Raw genomic sequence first — 19,330 nt, forward strand, 5'->3', positions numbered from 1 at the left:
GAGACAGTGGATCATCCCCCAATGGGTATGTGCTCTGAGGTGGCTTGTCTCCAGAGGACTGGGCCCCACCCCAGGACTGGAGGCAAGTGGAGGTGACACCTGAGGCAGTAGGGGTGGCCCTTGGTATAGTAAGCAGATCCTTTGAGAAGCAGAGTGCCCGGGAGGCAGCGGGGACTGTGGGTTGGCTGCTTCTCCCAGTCTTAAAAAGGTCTACAGAGGAGACCCAAGAAATGGTGGCGTGAGAACGCGAGCTGGAAACTTCAGTAGATTCCCTGAGGAGGGAAGTGGCATTGTTGCAAGAGGCGGCAAGAGAATGTGAGCTGCAGAGTTCTGTGGATGCCCTGAGGACGGAGGTGGTATTGTTGCAGGAGGCGGCAGCACGAGAACATGAGCTGGAAACCTCTGTGGATTCCCTGAGGAAGGAGATGGCCTTGATGCCAGAGGAGGCAGCGCCGGCAGTGAGGTGCCATTGGAGACGAGACGGCAGCACTGCCAGGTGTTCTGAAGGAGGAAGAGGCCATCAAGGTAAAGGACGAGCTCCTGAGGGAAGCACAGGCGGAGGTGGCATGAGAACAACAGCTGCGAAGCATTGAGGTGAGGTAGGAGTCCTTCTGAAGACTGAGCTGGCATTGCTGCGAGGCAAAGTAGAAAAGGTAAAGGTTGTAGCAGAGGAGGCACTCGGGGGAGGGGAGAGAAAGGTGCCATCAGCCCCAAAATGGAGGAGCTGGGAAAGGATGAAGGGGTGGTGCTGGAAGCACTGGCCCGTCCTGTATTGAAAGCACGCCCAGTGGTTGTAAAGAAAATACACAGCAGCTGAAAGTTCCCCAAGGCGAGGAGCATCCTTCTCCCCAGGTCGTGGAGCACTCTATGCTCCGCCCCTATACTCAGGCTGAGCTGGTGGATTTGGGCTCCCGGTTTAGGCAGAAGCCCTCAGAGTCAATATCAGCTTGGCTCCTGCGTCTGTGGGACTTAGGGGTGGATGGAATTGTTCTGTCGGGATCAGAGATGGGAAAGCTGTCTTCCCTGACAGTGCAGCCCACCTTGAGGCAGCAATTACAAAATGTGAGGTGACACGTACAGTAGCTGAAGCAACGAGAACCCGGAAAGAAATAAGACCTGTTATTCACAGGAGGAATTTGAGGGAACTCATGAGGGTTACGAGGACCCAGATGTGGGTTGATTTAATATGGGCAGGAGCAGATAGAAGGAAATTAGACGGGAAGCCAAATAGGACCTTACTGGAGCTATGGCAACAACTGAAACCAGAACAGCTTTTCCAGCCCTTAAGACCAAAGAGGCAGAGGTCAGAGACAGAGCCACGAGTCCTGCCTGTGTGTAAGACTTTTTGCTGGAGATGCTGGAGAACGATGTTCAAGCTTCCTTGCACAGGGACCATTGCAGAGGACTAAGGGCACATAGATTGAGAGGAGAGAATCCTGGAGGGGTGGAGTGTGGATAAAATGAGAGTTCCTGTGGCCAGGATTCTCAACTGGCCCTGGTTGACTAGCTCGCTGCACACCTGTGGGCAATACATGGCTGTTCACTCTATAAAAAGAGCTCCGCTCAGTGCTCTGGGTGCTACACGGTGGCAGGACTGCAAGAGAGCAGAGGCTGGAGTGGTGGCAGCACTGAGGACAGAGGCCCAGAGGATGGCTGTGTGGTACAACTGTGCAGAGAGGCCCAGAGGACAGCTGTGCGGACAGTGGGGCCCAGAAGCAGAGACTGGCTTGCTCCATACAGACTCGCTCTGAGTGAATGGGATTCTAATGACTGACCTGCCACCTGGAAATAAAATTGGGTATAACCCTTTCACCCCAAAGAACGTTTTGCTGTTAATTTCTTTGTTCACACTGAATCCATAGCAAACTTGCCCAAGGCTGAAACCCATTGGCAAGACAGTTAGTTGCTTTTATCTTTGTCTTTATTGTGATTTTAAAATAAACTTATACTATAATCTGAAAATCCAGAAATGTACTCACTTCTGTTATCCTCTTAAGATAATATTGTTTCTGTACTATACAAAATGAACCACTTAATTTGTCATGTTTTAGACTAATTTTCTCTATTCTAAAGAATTTATCCTAACAGGTACCATCTACATGATTCAGCAAGATGTACATGACTCTTTTGTTTCTAACTTAAGAACTGTAAGAATGATATATTGCCCTGTATCGTAAAAGTACAGAAAATAAAAGCTAATTTTCTTAGAAATTTTTTACAAGTTTTTTCTTTAGAGATACTGTAATTGCATTAGACACGAACCCTCGCTACAGATGAGCAGCAAGAATTCACTCATCTAGGCCACACTTCTAGAGAAACCCGGGGTTGGTGAACATACATGAGGGACCCTGGGAACTGAGCCCTGCCTCCACTTCCCACCTGCCTTCTTCCCAAGTGTGTAGTGTCTTCCGAGTGCATCTCCTTGTGCTGACTGAAATAAAACCAGTTTTGTGTAGACTTGTCATGACACAGCGTGCACAGGCCTGGGTTATAATTTGAAAGGAAAGGAAGATGTCTCTAGAACCAGGGAGTATCTTCCTGGCAGAAGATTCCTCCAGACATAGAAGGCATTGTTTATGCAATAGTGCATTCATCTGACCACTCTGCTATCTATTCCATTTGTGTTATGTGTGCAGGTGCTAGCCTGGACTTAAGAGTTTTCTTGCAGAAGGAAAACAAGTGCATTCATTTTGACTGAGTGAACTGGAGAGAGTTCTCCAGATAAAGCAGAGTACCTAAGGAAAGGTGAGGAGCCAGAATTCAAGCATTTTGTTTTGGAATGACAGATTTGAGGCCAGATGTAGTAAAGGCAAGAGAGGGAAAGCCCCTCCCCCTTCTCTTTTGTTCTCTTTCTTCTTATTTAGTGCTTATTGCAGTACTGGGCTGGACACAAAGGGGCATGAAAAAAATCTCAAGAAGTGACTCCAGCCTCCAGATAGAAAATGGTTAAGTATCAATGCAAAGCAATATGTAATTAAGGCCCTAAATGAGTGGTGCAGTCAGTGATTATTAATGTCATTGTCATGTTACAGCATTTGGGGGAGGACTTGTAGGATGTGATCTAAGACCAGAGGCATGAGTAGGAGATGAGAGGTTAGGGCATTACTGTTAAATGAAAGGAGGGGAGGGAGATTTAGTGACTGTTCCCACAATTGTTTTGCCATATTACAGAAGGGAAATCTTAAATGGTTATAATTTGGCTAAGGTCACACAGCTAGTAAGTGATATTTTGCACCCAGGAATTCTGGCTCAGTCTGTATTCTTAACCCCCATATTGCATCTTAGTGTGGGCATTTTTGAGGGGCAAAGTGGCGAAGAGTAGAGGCTACCATCTATTATTTTTGTAGGAAATCTTGTGCGAGCCAATAGAACTGTGGGACTGAGGATTTAAATAAGTGGTTCTCCTGGGTTTTATGTTGAGAAAGTTATGGACCCTTCCCAGATAATGCACATATGTGTATATACATAAAATTTTACCTCAGTTCCAAGAGGTTTAGATCTTTCTCAAAGCCCAGCCATGTCCTCTAATCAAGAACCTTGATTTAAGTGAGACATTAACCTGCATCCTGGGTCAGTGATGGGGGAGGGGGTAAGTGGGCAGGGTAGGGAGATGGGCAAACCAGGTGCTGCAAAATTTGCCACCTGGTGAAGCCAAAACCCTGCGAGGCTTGGAGCCTATGAAGGTGTGGTAGTTGGTGGCAGGGATGACCATGAATCCTTTCTGGTACTTAATCTGAATTTTCTTTTTCAAGTATCTCCCATTTTATAAAAGGAGAAAGATCCATTTTTCAACTCTGGGTCCCCGTTTTTCTCCATCCAGTTTCTTTTTTTATAGCCAAGTATTTTATAGAATACATTCCTTCTTCAGTATCACCTTCTCCCATGCATCCTTTCACCTCCATCACACAGAAACTCCTCCCACCAGTGTTATCAGTGACTGCCTAATGGCTAAACTGAGGGACACTTTTCACTCTTTCCTGCTGGGTTTGATATTACTGACTCTTCCTGCTTTATGAAACAACAGCCTTGGCCCCATTGACAGCACTCTCTGGCCCTTTCCTCCCTTTCTGGCTGTGGCTTCTCTGTTTCCGCTGTCGGAGCCTCTCCCCTTATCTGTCCTGAAGGTGTTAGGTCCTCAGGGTTTCGATGTGGCCGTCTCCTGGATCCTGCGTTCTCTGCCTGGTGGGGTGGCCTCCATTCTGAACCGAGGCTTCAGCTGCCACCTGTACAGAAACAAGTGCTAATTCTATTTTTTAAAGCCAGAATTTGTCTCTTAAGCTCTGTATCCAAATACCCTCTTGTCTATCAGATGCTTCAAACTAGTTACCTTCTTACAAACTCAGTGTATCAAAAAGTGTGGTTATGCATCAGGGGATTCTGGAAGCATAATTTTTGGGTACTCAGGCAGCTGGTGATCATTGGTCCTGGTGCCCCTGCAAAAAAAGTAAAAAAAAGTGTAGTCATGATTTCCCTCTACTCTTTGTGCCCCCACTCCATCTGAAAATGGCATTTCCTTATTTATTCTTTCAATACACATTTGCTGATTTGACTACCATGTGCCTTGAAGAATTCCTTGACTCAGTGGAGGCAGAGAACTGGGAGTCGCTCTAAATGTCACCCTCTTCCTTATACTTGATCTCTAATTGGTCTCAAAGCTAACATAGTATCATTAACATCTTTCATATCTATTTTTCACCTTCCATCTTTCAAATATTTTTTGAATACTTATCATTTATTAAGCATGATGCTTGCTCTGATAATATAGTAGTGAATAAAATCTACCTCAATCCTGGCCCCATGGAATTTATATTCTAGTGTGGAAGCATAATAATTGATTAATTACTTTATTTAAACTGCAGTAAATGGTATGAAAGAGAAGAACAGTTTATTATGGCACATTAAAGAGGGAATTTACCCTGAAGTGGGTTAAGGAAAGATTTCATTTAAAAAATTGTATTTAAGCTGACGTGCTGGCGAAAATGATAATTATAAGAACTAACATTTAAAAAGTGTTTGCTATATATGCAAGGTACTGTTCTAAGAAGTATTACATATATGAATTCTTTGAATCTTCTTATGACCCTTTGAGGTAGGTTTTGTGGTTATTGCCATTGTACAGAAGGGAAATCTAAGTGGTTATAATTTGGCCAAAGTCACACAGCCAGTAAGTGATAGAGCTGTGACTCACACCCAAGAATTCTGGCTCAGAGTCTGTATTCTTAAGCCCCATATAGCCTCTTAGTGTGGGCATTTTTGAGGGGCAAAGTGGGGAGGAGAGTGTTGAGGCAGAGGGAAAGTTATATGAGGGTATTTGAGTGAGTGCTCAGAGGGCTCAGTGTAAGAGGAAGCTTATCACTAAAGGTCCTTTGGTCCACTACAAATTTGGTTCTTTCTTCTTAGATCAATGGACAGTTAGGGAAGGGTTGTACGTGGAGAGGCTTGGATTCAGGCTTGCATTATCTCTTGCCTAGTGTGAGGCAATGGGGATATGGCATTTCATTCCTCTATTCTCATATTTTATCACAGTGAGACTCACCATCAAATTAAAAATAGCTTTCTAGGATAAAATGATAATAAAATTACACTTAGCTTTATTTTTAAGCTAGAAATAGCAATCATATATCTAGATAATTATATAAGATTTCATCAATTACATGTAAGACTCCATCACACTGAAAATCTGAAGAGTCTACTAAATTATACTGGGTAGCTTATAGTTTTACTTGGTATTCTGCAGTCATTCAAGGCATCAAGGTAACATGAACTTTCCATAACCTGGTTCTTGTGATCTTTGTTTTGTATGTTGATAATATAACTTAAAGTGAAGAATCAGTTTACATCTGCAGCAGAACTAGAATGGCAGGGGTAGAAATGGGATGTGAAAATGCTACTTTAGGGGCCAAGGAAGAGAGAATGGATGTTTAAAAAAGCCCAAAGAAATTGCTAAAATAAGTTCTGGGTTATGACCCACTTTTTTTTTCTATTCTCTTCTTTACTTTGCCCATCTTTCTTAGAAGTAACTGTTGGTAGATTTCTTTAGACTTTAAAAAGCAAGTAGAGTCAATTAATCCTATTTCCCACTCGAATAATTCTATTTTCCCATCCTTATATATATTTACATTAGAGAACACTTAGTGATTCTTTGAAAAAACAAAAATGAAATTATTAAAAAAATATATTCCACCATATGACCTAGGAATTCCACTCTTATGTATATGCCAAAGATAATTGAAAACAGGTATTCAAATAAAAACTTGCACACAAATGTTTGTAGCACCATTATTCATAATAGCTAAAAAGTATACACAACCCAAATGTCTATCAACTGCTGAATGGATAAACAAGATGTGGTATATCCATACAATGGAATATTCAGCCATAAAAAGGAATGAAATACTGATACATGTTACAACATGGATGAATCTTGAAAACATTCTGCTAAGTGTAAGAAGCCAGTAACAAAAGACCACATAGTATATGATTTCATTTATACGAAACATCCAGAATAGATTTACCATAGTGACAGAAAGTTGCTTAGTGTTTGCCAGAGATGAGGGGTAAAAGGGAATGAGGAATGACTGTTCCTGGGTTCATGGTTTTTTAAAGCCCTAAAAATATTCTGAATTAGATAGCAGTGATGGTTATATAATCTTGTGCATATACTAATAACCACTGAAGGATATACTTTAACAGAGTACATTTATGGTATATCTCAATTTTTAAAAAAGTATTCATGTGGGAAGCAAACAAAAGGTAATTGAGAATCTACAAGCAGTACTAAGATGTGCCATGATAGCCATTCCAGTAGAGGCCAAGTAAGAACAGAGGTCTTCACTTGGTGGTTTCTTGTTTCTTAACATTTTAGGGTATGAACTGCAGGGAATATTGTACCCCTGAAACATAAGCAATGTGGACAAGAGACCACAACCTGTTTTTAATGAAAAGCTTTTGGTTATTGGTATAGCCTTTACTTGGTTGTAACTGGAAATATCGATATGTTCTTGGTAGCTCAACATTAGCTACACACAGCTGAATTAATAGATGCCTTAGATCAACAGTGAGAAATTAATGGAGTGGGTATTTTTTAGGATAAGATATCTGCTTTAATCCTCCCCCAACTTCTGCATCTATTCCTGCACATGTGATATATCCCCAGAGTGATTTAATGAAGCATTCCCCAGGAATTTGGAAATAAGTTTTGTTTTCTGAGAGTTAAAAGGTAAAGTCAATAATGTATAGGGCAGAGATATACAAACACCATCCTAAACAAAAGTATGGCTACCTTCCTGGAAAATATGCAATAAAAGTAAAGAGTAGTCCATTAGAAAGTGGACAGCTCAATCTTGTACGTATAGAAAAAGAGTAAGAGCAGATGTTGGCAGTGCCCACTTTGTTTGCACAGTGTCGAGTATATGGAGAGAATCTCAGCCAGTAACAGAAAATTCAAGTCTGTCTGTAGACTTGTAACCTGTAACACCAGATTAACACAACCTAGTGCCTTAAGTATTCAGTTCATCTAACTGGTTTGCCTTTTTAAAAATTCCATGCTTCCCAAACTACCTTATGATGATGATGATGATGATTGTTTGGCTTTCAGAGCATATCTGTCCAAAGGGAGAAAATATACTGACCATAGAAATTTAAGTATAATCATACCTGTTATGTGACTGTAATGGGGTATGTGGTGGGGACTTAATAATTGGGGGGAGTCTAGTAACCACAATGTTGCTCATGTACTTGTATATTAATGATATAAAAAAAGTACTGTCACCACACTCTCCACATTAAGACCTAAACTCATCAGTAAAATTAAATAGTAAAATGAAAGTTAAAAAAAAAATCATACCTGTTATGGTTATTTCTCATGAGCTTGGCCAACCTGATGGACTTGTCTTCAGTGTGTACGCATACCAGGTTTCAGAGCTACTAAATTCTGAGGACAAAACAATGGGCCGTGGGATGTAACCATGTAACAAATGCAACCTTGATAAACCCGTTATGAGGCAGCCTTTGACCGTCTTAGCCGACATCCCTACTCCAAAGTTCATTGTAGCCAAACATGAGAAAGAGGGCATTTCTGCTAAGAATTTTCTTTGATTTTGCACCTTTTCAGTTGCCTGTTTATTAATGGTGAAAAGCAAGGTTTTTAAAGGATGAAGTTATGCTGTGGGATAACCTCTAGGTAATTCAAGGCTTGGAAACACTGTCAGATTTATGTATTAATAAATACTGAACCTAACTAATAAAAGCAATAACCTTCTAGCTCTGTGGAACTCTGGTCATTATGCTACCATATCTTTATCACTCAGCTTTGTTGTTTACTCAAAAAGTCATCATTTGATTTTATATGTGGCACGTGGCAGTATATTCTTCATTGAATATGGTTACAATTACATACTGTACTTAGATCCTACTAAGATAGCCCTCTTATAAAAATCCTATTTGTATCCTGGTTATTATGTCTTTTAGATATGTGCTTTTAAAAAGAGTCCATTGATGACTGTTATTTGAAATATTTCTTTTCTGTTAATTGAGTTGATTTTTTTAAGTAAAACACAAATTTTTTTTCTGACATTATGCCTTCTCTCCTAGGAAATATGAAACGAATATAGTCCATGGATTCAAATTCCAAAGTATAAATTGATGTGATTGTTTTGTTTTATTTTGTTTTTCTTTATCAGGATTGCCTGTTTGTCCTGAGCTGGTAAGGGAGCACATCCCTAAAACCAAGGATGTGGGACACTTTTTATCTGTCACTGGGACAGTGATTCGAACAAGTCTGGTGAAGATCCTGGAGTTCGAGCGGGAATACATGTGTAACAAATGCAAGCATGTGTTTGTGGTAAAGGCTGACTTTGAGCAGTATTATGTTTTTTGCCGTCCATCTTCATGTCCCAGCTCAGAGAACTGTGGTTCTTCAAAATTTACTTGCCTCTCAGGCTCAGCTTCATCTCCAGTCAGGTGTAGAGATTATCAGGAAATCAAAATTCAGGAACAGGTAAATGATCAAATAAATGGGAAAAATAACACATTTGAAGAAGTGTTTTTCAGCAATGGGCAAATTGCTTGGACTAGGGAACACTGTGGATTACAAATGTAATTTTTGTCATCATTTTGTGGAAGATCAAGTGTGAAACTCTTGAACATATGTCAGGACATAGTCTGTATAGGCCATGAAATAATCATCTTTTCATGTAGAGCATTGTCAAGAGGGTTGTGGAATGACTTATTAATGACATTAAAATTAAAGAGTGAATGTTTAAGAAGTTCAAACTTGCTTTACTTAACTAAAGGGCAGGAAAAAATTAAATGAGTTTAATTGGTTGTTAAACATTGGAATGGGTAGGATTTGGTTTTAGGCCGAATTTATTTGCTGTGCCAGCTGAGGTATACATAAACACTCTTGTAACACATGAGAGTGAGCTTCATTTTCCTTTACTTGCAACTTAAACACAGAGGCTAATTCAGTGTGGAGGACACACACTTGTCTTTCTATGTCATTTTTAACACATGGCTTCTATTCCTAGAGCTGCCTATGGCCCAGAATGGTAGCTACAGTTCCATCACAGCTGTATCCTAGTCAGAGTACAGAAAAAAGGAGGGATAGGCAAAAGCATCTGCCATTTCACCCAAGTTCCATTTAAGTCATCTCCCTTGAAGTTTCCTGCAACATGTGTGCTTATGTGTCTTGGCCAGAACTTAGTCATATGACCACACCTACATGCAAGGGAGCTTGGGAAATATTACTGTGGTCACATGTCCATGTATTATAAAACCAGGGTTCTGTTACTAAGGAATAATCAAAGGAACTGAGAGATTTGTCCCAGGTCTTATAACTAGAGATCAGGAAAAAACTGCCCCTCTTTTTTGTAGTTAAGTAACTTTATTATTATGTTAAGTTGTTGGAGCATGTGTTTATTTTGACCATCCACAAGGTAGATTATATTTCGAGACATTTTCTATATTGGTGTTTTTATTTTACTCTAGTTTTAGTGAATTCTTAAACTAATAAGCACAATTTTCAAGAAAATTACATAAATCCCCATCATAATTGTACAAAAAATACCAGAGAAATAGAAAAGCAATTTTAAGAACTGCTAGGCTCTGAATACTTAGCATGTATTTAAACATACTCAGTATGTTTTATTTTCCTTGTTAGGTCCAAAGGCTATCTGTTGGCAGTATTCCACGATCTATGAAGGTTATCCTGGAAGACGATTTAGTTGACAGTTGCAAATCTGGTAAGAATTAACTTTTGTTAACTTATATAGGAAGGACCTAAATTATTGATTACGAAAAGCCATTTTTATTTTCCCAGGATAACTAGTAAGTGGGTATGGAGACTTGATTGCTCACCTTGAGAACAAAGACTGGAGCAGTGGTGAGAGGTGATGGCAGGATGGAAGCAGAGCTGTAGCTTTGTGGTTTAGTCCCGCTCCTTGTTTTTTAAAGAACCTGACTTTCCCATGGTCACTTTGAGGGTTAAGTGGCAGAATTGGAACATGAACCCAGATCCACTAACTTCTAGTCCAGGACTCTCTTCAGTGCACCATAGCTTAATAGCAGCAACTGTTAAAAAATGTAGTGGTTTTAGTGGATAATTATATAAGATGCATCAGAGGATATGACTCTCAAGTGTTACTGGACTCTTCCTGGTGTCTAGAAGAAAGGAGGTGATTGGTCTTCTCTGTTCTGTGCTGGTGACACACTACAGAAGTCACATTGATGAGAACCCTTGTCCTCTGAGGGTTCTCAGTGTTTCCACTGGGCAATTTCCTGAACTGGGAGGAAACACAAAACATACTGAAAAAACAACTGTGGGTGTTGAGCATGAACAAGCCTCAGGAAGGACATGACAGCCAACTTTCATTAGTTGAAATATTTTCATATAGAAATGGAAATGTGATTACAATAGTATCTACCCAATTAGATAATACTGAGTTTCAGTAGAAGGAAGCTATAGGAAGTAAATTTTGACTCAGTATCTAATAATCAGAGATGTCCAACATGGGCTTCAGGTGATGGTGAGTTTTTCTCAAGAGGCAGTCAAATGGGTGTGCAGCATCTTCTTAGTGATGTAAGCCTCATGATGGCAGTTATCTGGATGATCTACCGTGTTCCAGGCAAATCAGAGTCTCTCTGGGCTTTGGAGCTGTTCTTGAAATCCAGGAGCTTCAGAGCCTGATTGTTGCAATGTCATTCTGAGTTCTGCGTTGATCTTTAAGCCCACCAGCTCTCCTTTGCCCCACTCAACTTGTCTTTTCTCCTCTTACTCTTCTCATTAGGGAGCCTGGGAAAAGTCAAATTTGGAAGTATTTGTGGAAGGGTGGGGATTAGTATTGGCCCACATCTGTAAAATGAAAATATTCCATACTGCATTTTAAAGTTAATGTTTTTATTTTAAAAAATAGGTAAAAGTTTTATTTGGAAATTAATATATTAGGAGGTTTTGTAAATTAGCACTGTTGTTCACTAGGGTAAATACTGTTCTCTTTTCTGCAGTAGCCACATTTAAGTATCATAAGAGATTCTTATATAATTTGGTTCATTTTTCAAATGGATGTATTGGTGATATTTTGTATATATACTGCAAAAAGAAAGAATAAAGGGTGCTTTCTTCAGTGCTTAGTAGGGAGTAGGGCTATAGAATATACTTGGCACTGGCCAGCTAAGGGTGAAGATCTCAGACAGAAGCACACTGTCTTCAAAGTGATAATCTAAATGTTTTAATCAAAAATGTTTTTTCCTAACCAAAACACTTGATGATTTCCATATTTCAACACAGGTATCTTCATCTCTCTTTATTTAGTCTCACTGTCTGCTTAACAGAACTGACAGTCACTGAAGACTCTAATATAAAGCTTAAAAGTCTTGAGTCTACAGACTTTTAGTGCCAAACAAGGTTGTCTTCTGAGCAGCAAAGCTTTCATCGGCTTCTCTTAGGCTACTATTTGCAGCTCTAGAAAAGGCAAATGAAAACTTGTTCCTCTACAGTCCATATCTTCTGTTTCCTACACGTATTCCCTGGCCTTAACCAGACCTTTGTCTGTGGAGAGGATATAAGAGCTATCCTTTCTCCTCCCTCCTCTTATTCCAAATAACTTAAAAACTTGCTTTTACTGTTTGCCTAATAATTTCCACTTGCTCTTTAACATTTAACTTAAATTGGAGGTGGGTCAGAAAATGGAAATGATTGCTAAACCTTAGCTAAATGTCAACAATTGCTTTCAATTTACAGCATTCCCTGCTTTAGGTATTTACCATTCTCAGATTTTCCACTCATACACTCTTAATTTTAATGAAAAACAAATAGTATATGACATCTGGGCAGTAGCAGGTTTGATCTCTTAGTCCACATCCCAGCTGTCTCTTACTAGATAGATTGAAAATGCTTCATTTCTCCAAATGCTTCATTTCTCCAAATTCTATCATTTCCCTTTTATTAACCCTAGATTTCTCCAAATCCCTCATTTATAAAATATTTACTGAGCTGACATTTCATTAAAATGGTGAGGCAAACCCTCTGTGGAAATAAAAGATTTGAGTATTTGGGGTCAAGAATAATTATTTATAAAAAGAATCCCCCCAACCACCCAAGAGTCACCAACCCACAGTTTAAAATTTCTTAACAGTTTATAGTTGTCTAGACAGTACATTAAGGAAAGAACAGTTTAGATCTTGGATTACCTACTAAATAGACAAGGCTGTGTCAAATACCCTGTTCATATAAGACACGAGATTTAACCAAAATACAGTATCTGGATCAGCAAAGCTTTGCTTAGCTTGAACATGAAAATATCCTTTCATGGACATTAAGATGTTTTCATGCAGTTCACCTAAACTGAATTCTTTCTTCATTGAAAAAAATCTTAAGCTATTCTTTCATGTCACCAGTAATAAAAAATGGATGGAAGCAGTCAGGTAACAGCTATTCTTTCATGTATCTATAGTTATCAATCTCTGTGGGAATCAAAAGACATAAATGATGTAATTTTTGCCCTTGGGAATTTACAGTCTAATTAGGAATGCCAATCTGACACATGTAGAGCAATAAAGTTGGAGGCTGTGTGCTGGTACTGCTGGTGCAGCAGGATATCAGAGATGGGTCTGACTGAGGATGGCTGCAGGGTAAATATGCTGTAGCAGATAGACTGACACAAAGAAATTGGATTCTATAAGAGGAAGAATTTTAGCTTCCTGAAAATATTTAACACTGTTTATAATTAGTTTGATTATAGAAAAGTTTAAAATACATATTGTTGCCTTGGTCAATCATCTGTACTTCACGGTTGTTCTGATGGTCATTTCAATCTGCCAGTCAGTAAATATTTGAGTAAATTAAAACATGTCTATATGAAAAGCTTTTCTAAAGGTATTAGTTGTTCCACAAATGTAAGGTAGGTTCAGTATTATTATGATAGCTAATATTCACTGATCACTATGTTCTAGATATTAATTTATAAACTTTATCTGATTTAATTCCCACTATAGTCCCATGATATAAAATAATTATTCCCACTTTGTAGGTCAAAACATAGGCTCATCAAAGTTAGGTTAACTTGCCCAAGCTCACGTAGCCAGTACTGAGTGGTGGCATTGGGATTTGAATCCAAATCTGATGAAACTTCAGTACTATGTTTTCTGCATTATCACTGCCAATTGAAGTCAGATAGTTACAAGTGGGTGCTATATGTAGAAGTTAAGTTCCTCATTTACTCATTTAGAAACAACCTAAATATAAACCATTATAGTGGCCATAAGTAGACTATTCCAAGTGTTCATGTGAAGTTGCCCCAATCATTTTCATCTAAAAATTTGTGACACACAATATAGTAAATGATCATTATTCTTGTTTGGGCTTGAAAACCATTGAAGCAGTGATTTTGGAAGATCTTGAAAACATATGCAAAGCAACTATTTAATGTGTTTAATGTAAGGCATTTATTTAATAAGCACCTATTAAATGGTTTGTCACTATTTACTAGAAGTTGCCTTTGGCTGGAAATATGCTTTCTATTCTGTGAATTACTCCCACCAATTTCATGCATTTAGCATTTACAAAACACTTTTCTTCAGAAAATCAAAAGATCTGCAGATTATGCATTACATATTGAAATTTAGAGAGTGAAAGGCATTTTGCATCAGCTAATGACATATATTTGACACAGGCTTAGAAATGAAGAGTTGCCTGTAAGTTCAGAGATGATATTTGCTGTGTAAAATATAAACACCAGGATTGTTTTTGGGATATATTCACATTCTGTGTTTAATAAGATTGGAATATTTGGGGTGCGGATTATGTCTTTCCTTTTTTGTGACCCCCCCCTTTTCTCCAGTACCAATATATTGAAAGCCAATCATCCACATATACTTATTAATTGATGCATTGAATTGTATATAGTAATAATAAGCACATATGTCAGTGTTTGGAAAATGTATCTTTACACTACCTAAGTCCTCTTAGGAAAATCTGTAATAGCTGTAATAATTCTGGTCACCAGGAATGGGAGTTTTCTCAGGTGGGAAGGAACCAACCAAGAGGGAACAAGCAGAACTGTATCTTGTATTTCACAGTTTATGGAAAGGAGCTTGAAGTAGAACAGGTGTTTATTCATTAGTTTATTCATTCTTTTCTTCATTAAAAAAAAAGGCAGTGATTAAAATGTTAACAAATGTGGTAAGTAAAAATGAATGCGGCGGAGCCAACATGGCGGCGTGAGTAGGACAGTGGGAATCTCCTCCCAAAAACATATATACTTTTGAAAATACAACAAACACAACTAGCCCTAAAAGAGAGACCAGAAGACGCAGGACAGTGGCCAGACTGCAGCTACACCAGCGAGAACCCAGCGCCTCGCGAAGGGGGTAAGATACAAGCCCCGGCCCTGCGGGACGCGAGCGCCCCTCCCCCCAGCTCCCGGCGGGAGAACAATAGGCAGAGCGGGAGGGAGTCGGAGCCCAGGACTGCCGAACACCCAGCCCCAGCCATCCGGGCCAGAGCGCAGACACAGTATATGCCCAGGGGGCCCTGGATACTGGGAGAACAGGGGGTAGACCTCGGAGCGGGTGCTGAAGCTGATGCCCCTGTGACAAAGAAAAGCGGGGGCTTTTTTGAAAGTCTTAAAGGGACAGGGACTTAACAGCTTGACGGAAACAACCCAGGTCACAGTACAGCAGCTGGAAATTACAGGGAAAACCGGGTGCACTAACCCCCTGGGCAACAGCTCTGAGACCCCTCACGGAGGCAAACAGTCAAGCAGCCCCCCCATCCATCACCCCACCGGGCGCTGCGAAAGCAGAGAAGCAGCCTGAGACAAATTCCGCCCACAGAAAGGGAAATTTCTCCCTTCCGGCCAGGCAAGACACAAAGACCCACTCTACACGCAATTACCCAACACAAGCCACTAGGGGTCGCAGTTGCCCCAGTAAAGAAAGGCCAGTAGTAAGTGAAAATTTTGGCCCTCCCAGCTGACAGTCAATAGCACCTGTCAACATGAAAAGGCAAAAAAATATGATTCAGACAAGACTAACCCAGACAGCTTCGGCATCTGCTACATCTTCCCCTGAGAAGGAATCTGGGGAGATAGATTTAGCCAGTCTACCTGAAAAAGAATTCAAAACAAAAGTCATAACCATGCTGATGGACTTGCAGAGAAATATGCAAGAACTAAGGAAGGAGAATTCAGAAATAAAACAAGCTCTGGAAGGACTTCAAAACAGAATGGACGAGATGCAAGAGACCATTAATGGACTAGAAAACAGAGAACAGGAACGCAGAGAAGCTGATGCAGAGAGAGATAAAAGGATCTCCAGGAATGAAAGAATTTTAAGAGAGCTGAGTGATCAATATAAAAGAAATAATTTAAGAATCATAGGCATTCCAGAAGAAGTAGAGAGAGAAAAGGGGATAGAAAATGTCTTTGAAGAAATAATTGCTGAAAATTTCCCCAAACTAGGGGAAGAAATGGCCTCTCAGACCACAGAGGTACACAGAACTCCCATGACAAGGGATCCAAGGAGGGCAACACCAAGACACATAATAATTAAAATGGCAAAGATCAAAGACAAGGACAAAGTATTACAAGCAGCCAGAGAGAAAAAAAAGGTTACCTACAAAGGAAAACCCATCAGGCTATCATCAGACTTCTCAACAGAAACCCTACAGGCCAGAAGAGAATGGCATGATATACTTAATGCAATGAAACAGAAGGGCCTCGAACCAAGACTACTGTATCCAGCACGAATATCATTTAAATATGAAGGAGGGATTAAACAATTTGCAGACAAGCAAAAGTTGAGGGAATTTGCCTCCCACAAACCACCTCTACAGGGCATCCTACAGGGACTGCTCTAGATGGGAGCACTCCTAAAAAGAGCACACAACAAAACACCCAACATATGAAGAAGGGAGGAGGAGGAATAAGAAGGGAGAGAAATAAAGAATCATCAGATTGTGTTTATAATAGCTCAACAAGCGAGTTAAGTTAGACAGTAAGACAGTAAAGAAGCTAACCCTAAACCTTTGGTAACCACAAACTTAAAGCCTGCAATGGCAACAAATTCATACCTTTCAATAATCACCCTAAATGTAAATGGACTGAATGCACCAATCAAAAGACACAGAGTAATAGAATGGATAAAAAAGCAAGATCCATCCATATGCTGCTTACAAGAGACTCACCTCAAACCCAAAGACGCGCACAGACTTAAAGTCAAGGGATGGAAAAAGATATTTCAAGCAAACAACAGAGAGAAGAAAGCAGGTGTTGCAATTCTGGTATCAGACAAAACAGACTTCAAAATAAAGAAAGTAAAAAAAGACAAAGAAGGACATTACATAATGATAAAGGGCTCAGTCCATCAAGAGGATATAACCATTATAAATATATATGCACCCAATACAGGAGCACCAACATACCTGAAACAAATATTAACAGAACTAAAGGAGGAAATAGAATGCAATGCATTCATTCTAGGAGACTTCAACACACCACTCACTCCAAAGGACAGATCCACCAGACAGAAAATAAGTAAGGACACAGAGGCACTGAACAACACACTAGAACAGATGGACCTAATAGACATCTACAGAACTCTACATCCAAAAGCAACAGGATACACGTTCTTCTCAAGTGCACATGGAACATTCTCCAGAATAGACCACATACTAGGACACAAAAAGAGCCTCAGTAAATTCCAAAAGATTGAAATCCTACCAACCAACTTTTCAGACCACAAAGGCATTAAACTAGAAATAAACTGTTCAAAGAAAGCAAAAAGGCTCACAAACACATGGAGGCTAAACAACACGCTCCTAAATAATCAATGGATCAATGACCAAATCAAAATGGAGATCCAGCAATATATGGAAACAAATGACAACAACAACACTAAGCCCCAACTTCTGTGGGACGCAGCAAAAGCAGTCTTAAGAGGAAAGTATATAGCACTCCAAGCATATTTAAAAAAGGAAGAGCAATCCCAAATGAACGGTCTAATGTCACAACTATCAAAATTGGAAAAAGAAGAACAAATGAGGCCTAAGGTCAGCAGAAGGAGGGACATAATAAAGATCAGAGAAGAAATAAATAAAATTGAGAAGAATAAAACAATAGCAAAAATCAATGAAACCAAGAGCTGGTTCTTCGAGAAAATAAACAAAATAGATAAGCCTCTAGCCAGACTTCTTAAGAGGAAAAGAGAGTCAACACAAATCAACAGTATCAGAAATGAGAAAGGAAAAATCACAACAGATCCCGCAGAAATACAAAGAATTATTAGAGACTACTATGAAAACCTATATGCTAACAAGCTGGGAAACCTAGGAGAAATGGACAACTTCCTAGAAAAATACAACCTTCCAAGACTGACCCAAAAAGAAACAGAAAATCTAAACAGACCAATTACCAGCAACGAAATTGAAGCGGTAATCAAAAAACTACCAAAGAACAAAACCCCCGGGCCAGATGGATTTACCTCGGAATTTTATCAGACATACAGGGAAGACATAATACCCATTCTCCTTAAAGTTTTCCAAGAAATAGAAGAGGAGGGGATACTCCCAAACTCATTCTATGAAGCTAACATCACCCTAATACCAAAACCAGGCAAAGACACCACCAAAAAAGAAAACTATAGACCAATATCCCTGATGAACGTAGACGCAAAAATACTCAACAAAATTTTAGCAAACCGAATTCAAAAATACATCAAAACCATCGTACACCATGACCAAGTGGGATTCATCCCAGGGATGCAAGGATGGCACAACATTCGAAAGTCCATCAATATCATCCACCACATCAACAAAAAGAAAGACAAAAACCACATGATCATCTCCATAGATGCTGAAAAAGCATTTGACAAAGTTCAACATCCATTCATGATAAAAACTCTCAGCAAAATGGGAATAGAGGGCAAGTACCTCAACATAATAAAGGCCATCTATGAAAAACCCACAGCCAACATTATATTGAATAGCGAGAAGCTGAAAGCATTTCCGCTGAGATCGGGAACTAGACAGGGATGCCCACTCTCCCCACTGTTATTTAACATTGTACTAGAGGTCCTAGCCACGGCAATCAGACAAAACAAAAAAATACAAGGAATCCAGATTGGCAAAGAAGAAGTCAAACTGTCACTATTTGCAGATGACATGATACTGTACATAAAAAACCCTAAAGACTCCACCCCAGAACTACTAGAACTGATATCGGAATACAGCAAAGTTGCAGGATACAAAATCAACACACAGAAATCTGTGGCTTTCCTATATACCAACAATGAACCAACAGAAAGAGAAATCAGGAAAACAACTCCATTCACAATTGCATCAAAAAAAATAAAATACCTAGGAATAAACCTAACCAAAGAAGTGAAAGACTTATATTCTGAAAACTACAAGTCACTCTTAAAAGAAATTAAAGGGGACACTAACAGATGGAAACGCATCCCATGCTCATGGCTAGGAAGAATTAATATCGTCAAAATGGCCATCCTGCCCAAAGCAATATACAGATTTGATGCAATCCCAATGAAACTACCAGCAACATTCTTCAATGAACTGGATCAAATAATTCAAAAATTCATATGGAACCACCAAAGACCCCGAATAGCCAAAGCAATCCTGAGAAAGAAGAATAAAGTAGGGGGGATCTCACTCCCCAACTTCAAGCTCTATTATAAAGCCATAGTAATCAAGACAATTTGGTACTGGCACAAGAACAGAGCCACAGACCAATGGAACAGACTAGAGAATCCAGACATTAACTCAGACATATATGGTCAATTAATATTTGATAAAGGAGCCATGGACATACAATGGCGAAAT

General features: G+C 39.6%; 1 protein-coding gene across 9 annotated transcripts in view; it reads left to right on the forward strand.

Moving 5' to 3' along the window:
* MCM9 (minichromosome maintenance 9 homologous recombination repair factor) overlaps positions 1-19,330 on the forward strand; it is a 102,281-nt gene that overhangs the window by 5,719 nt on the left and 77,232 nt on the right. For 8 of the 9 annotated variants that reach the window (XR_005032584.2, XR_005032585.2, XR_005032586.2 and 5 more), the window contains exons 3-4: positions 8,682-8,998; positions 10,160-10,241. Coding sequence is in view for 5 of the 9 variants with exons in the window: in XM_036925052.2 (XP_036780947.2) it covers positions 8,682-8,998; positions 10,160-10,241 (399 nt within the window). In the remaining 4 variants the exon portion in view is untranslated. The remainder of the gene's footprint in view (positions 1-8,681; positions 8,999-10,159; positions 10,242-19,330) is intronic. The other variant, XM_036925054.2, reaches the window with a different exon arrangement.

This window comes from Manis pentadactyla, chromosome 12 (assembly GCF_030020395.1).
Source record: "Manis pentadactyla isolate mManPen7 chromosome 12, mManPen7.hap1, whole genome shotgun sequence".
In the NCBI taxonomy this organism is placed as follows: Eukaryota; Metazoa; Chordata; class Mammalia; order Pholidota; family Manidae; genus Manis; species Manis pentadactyla.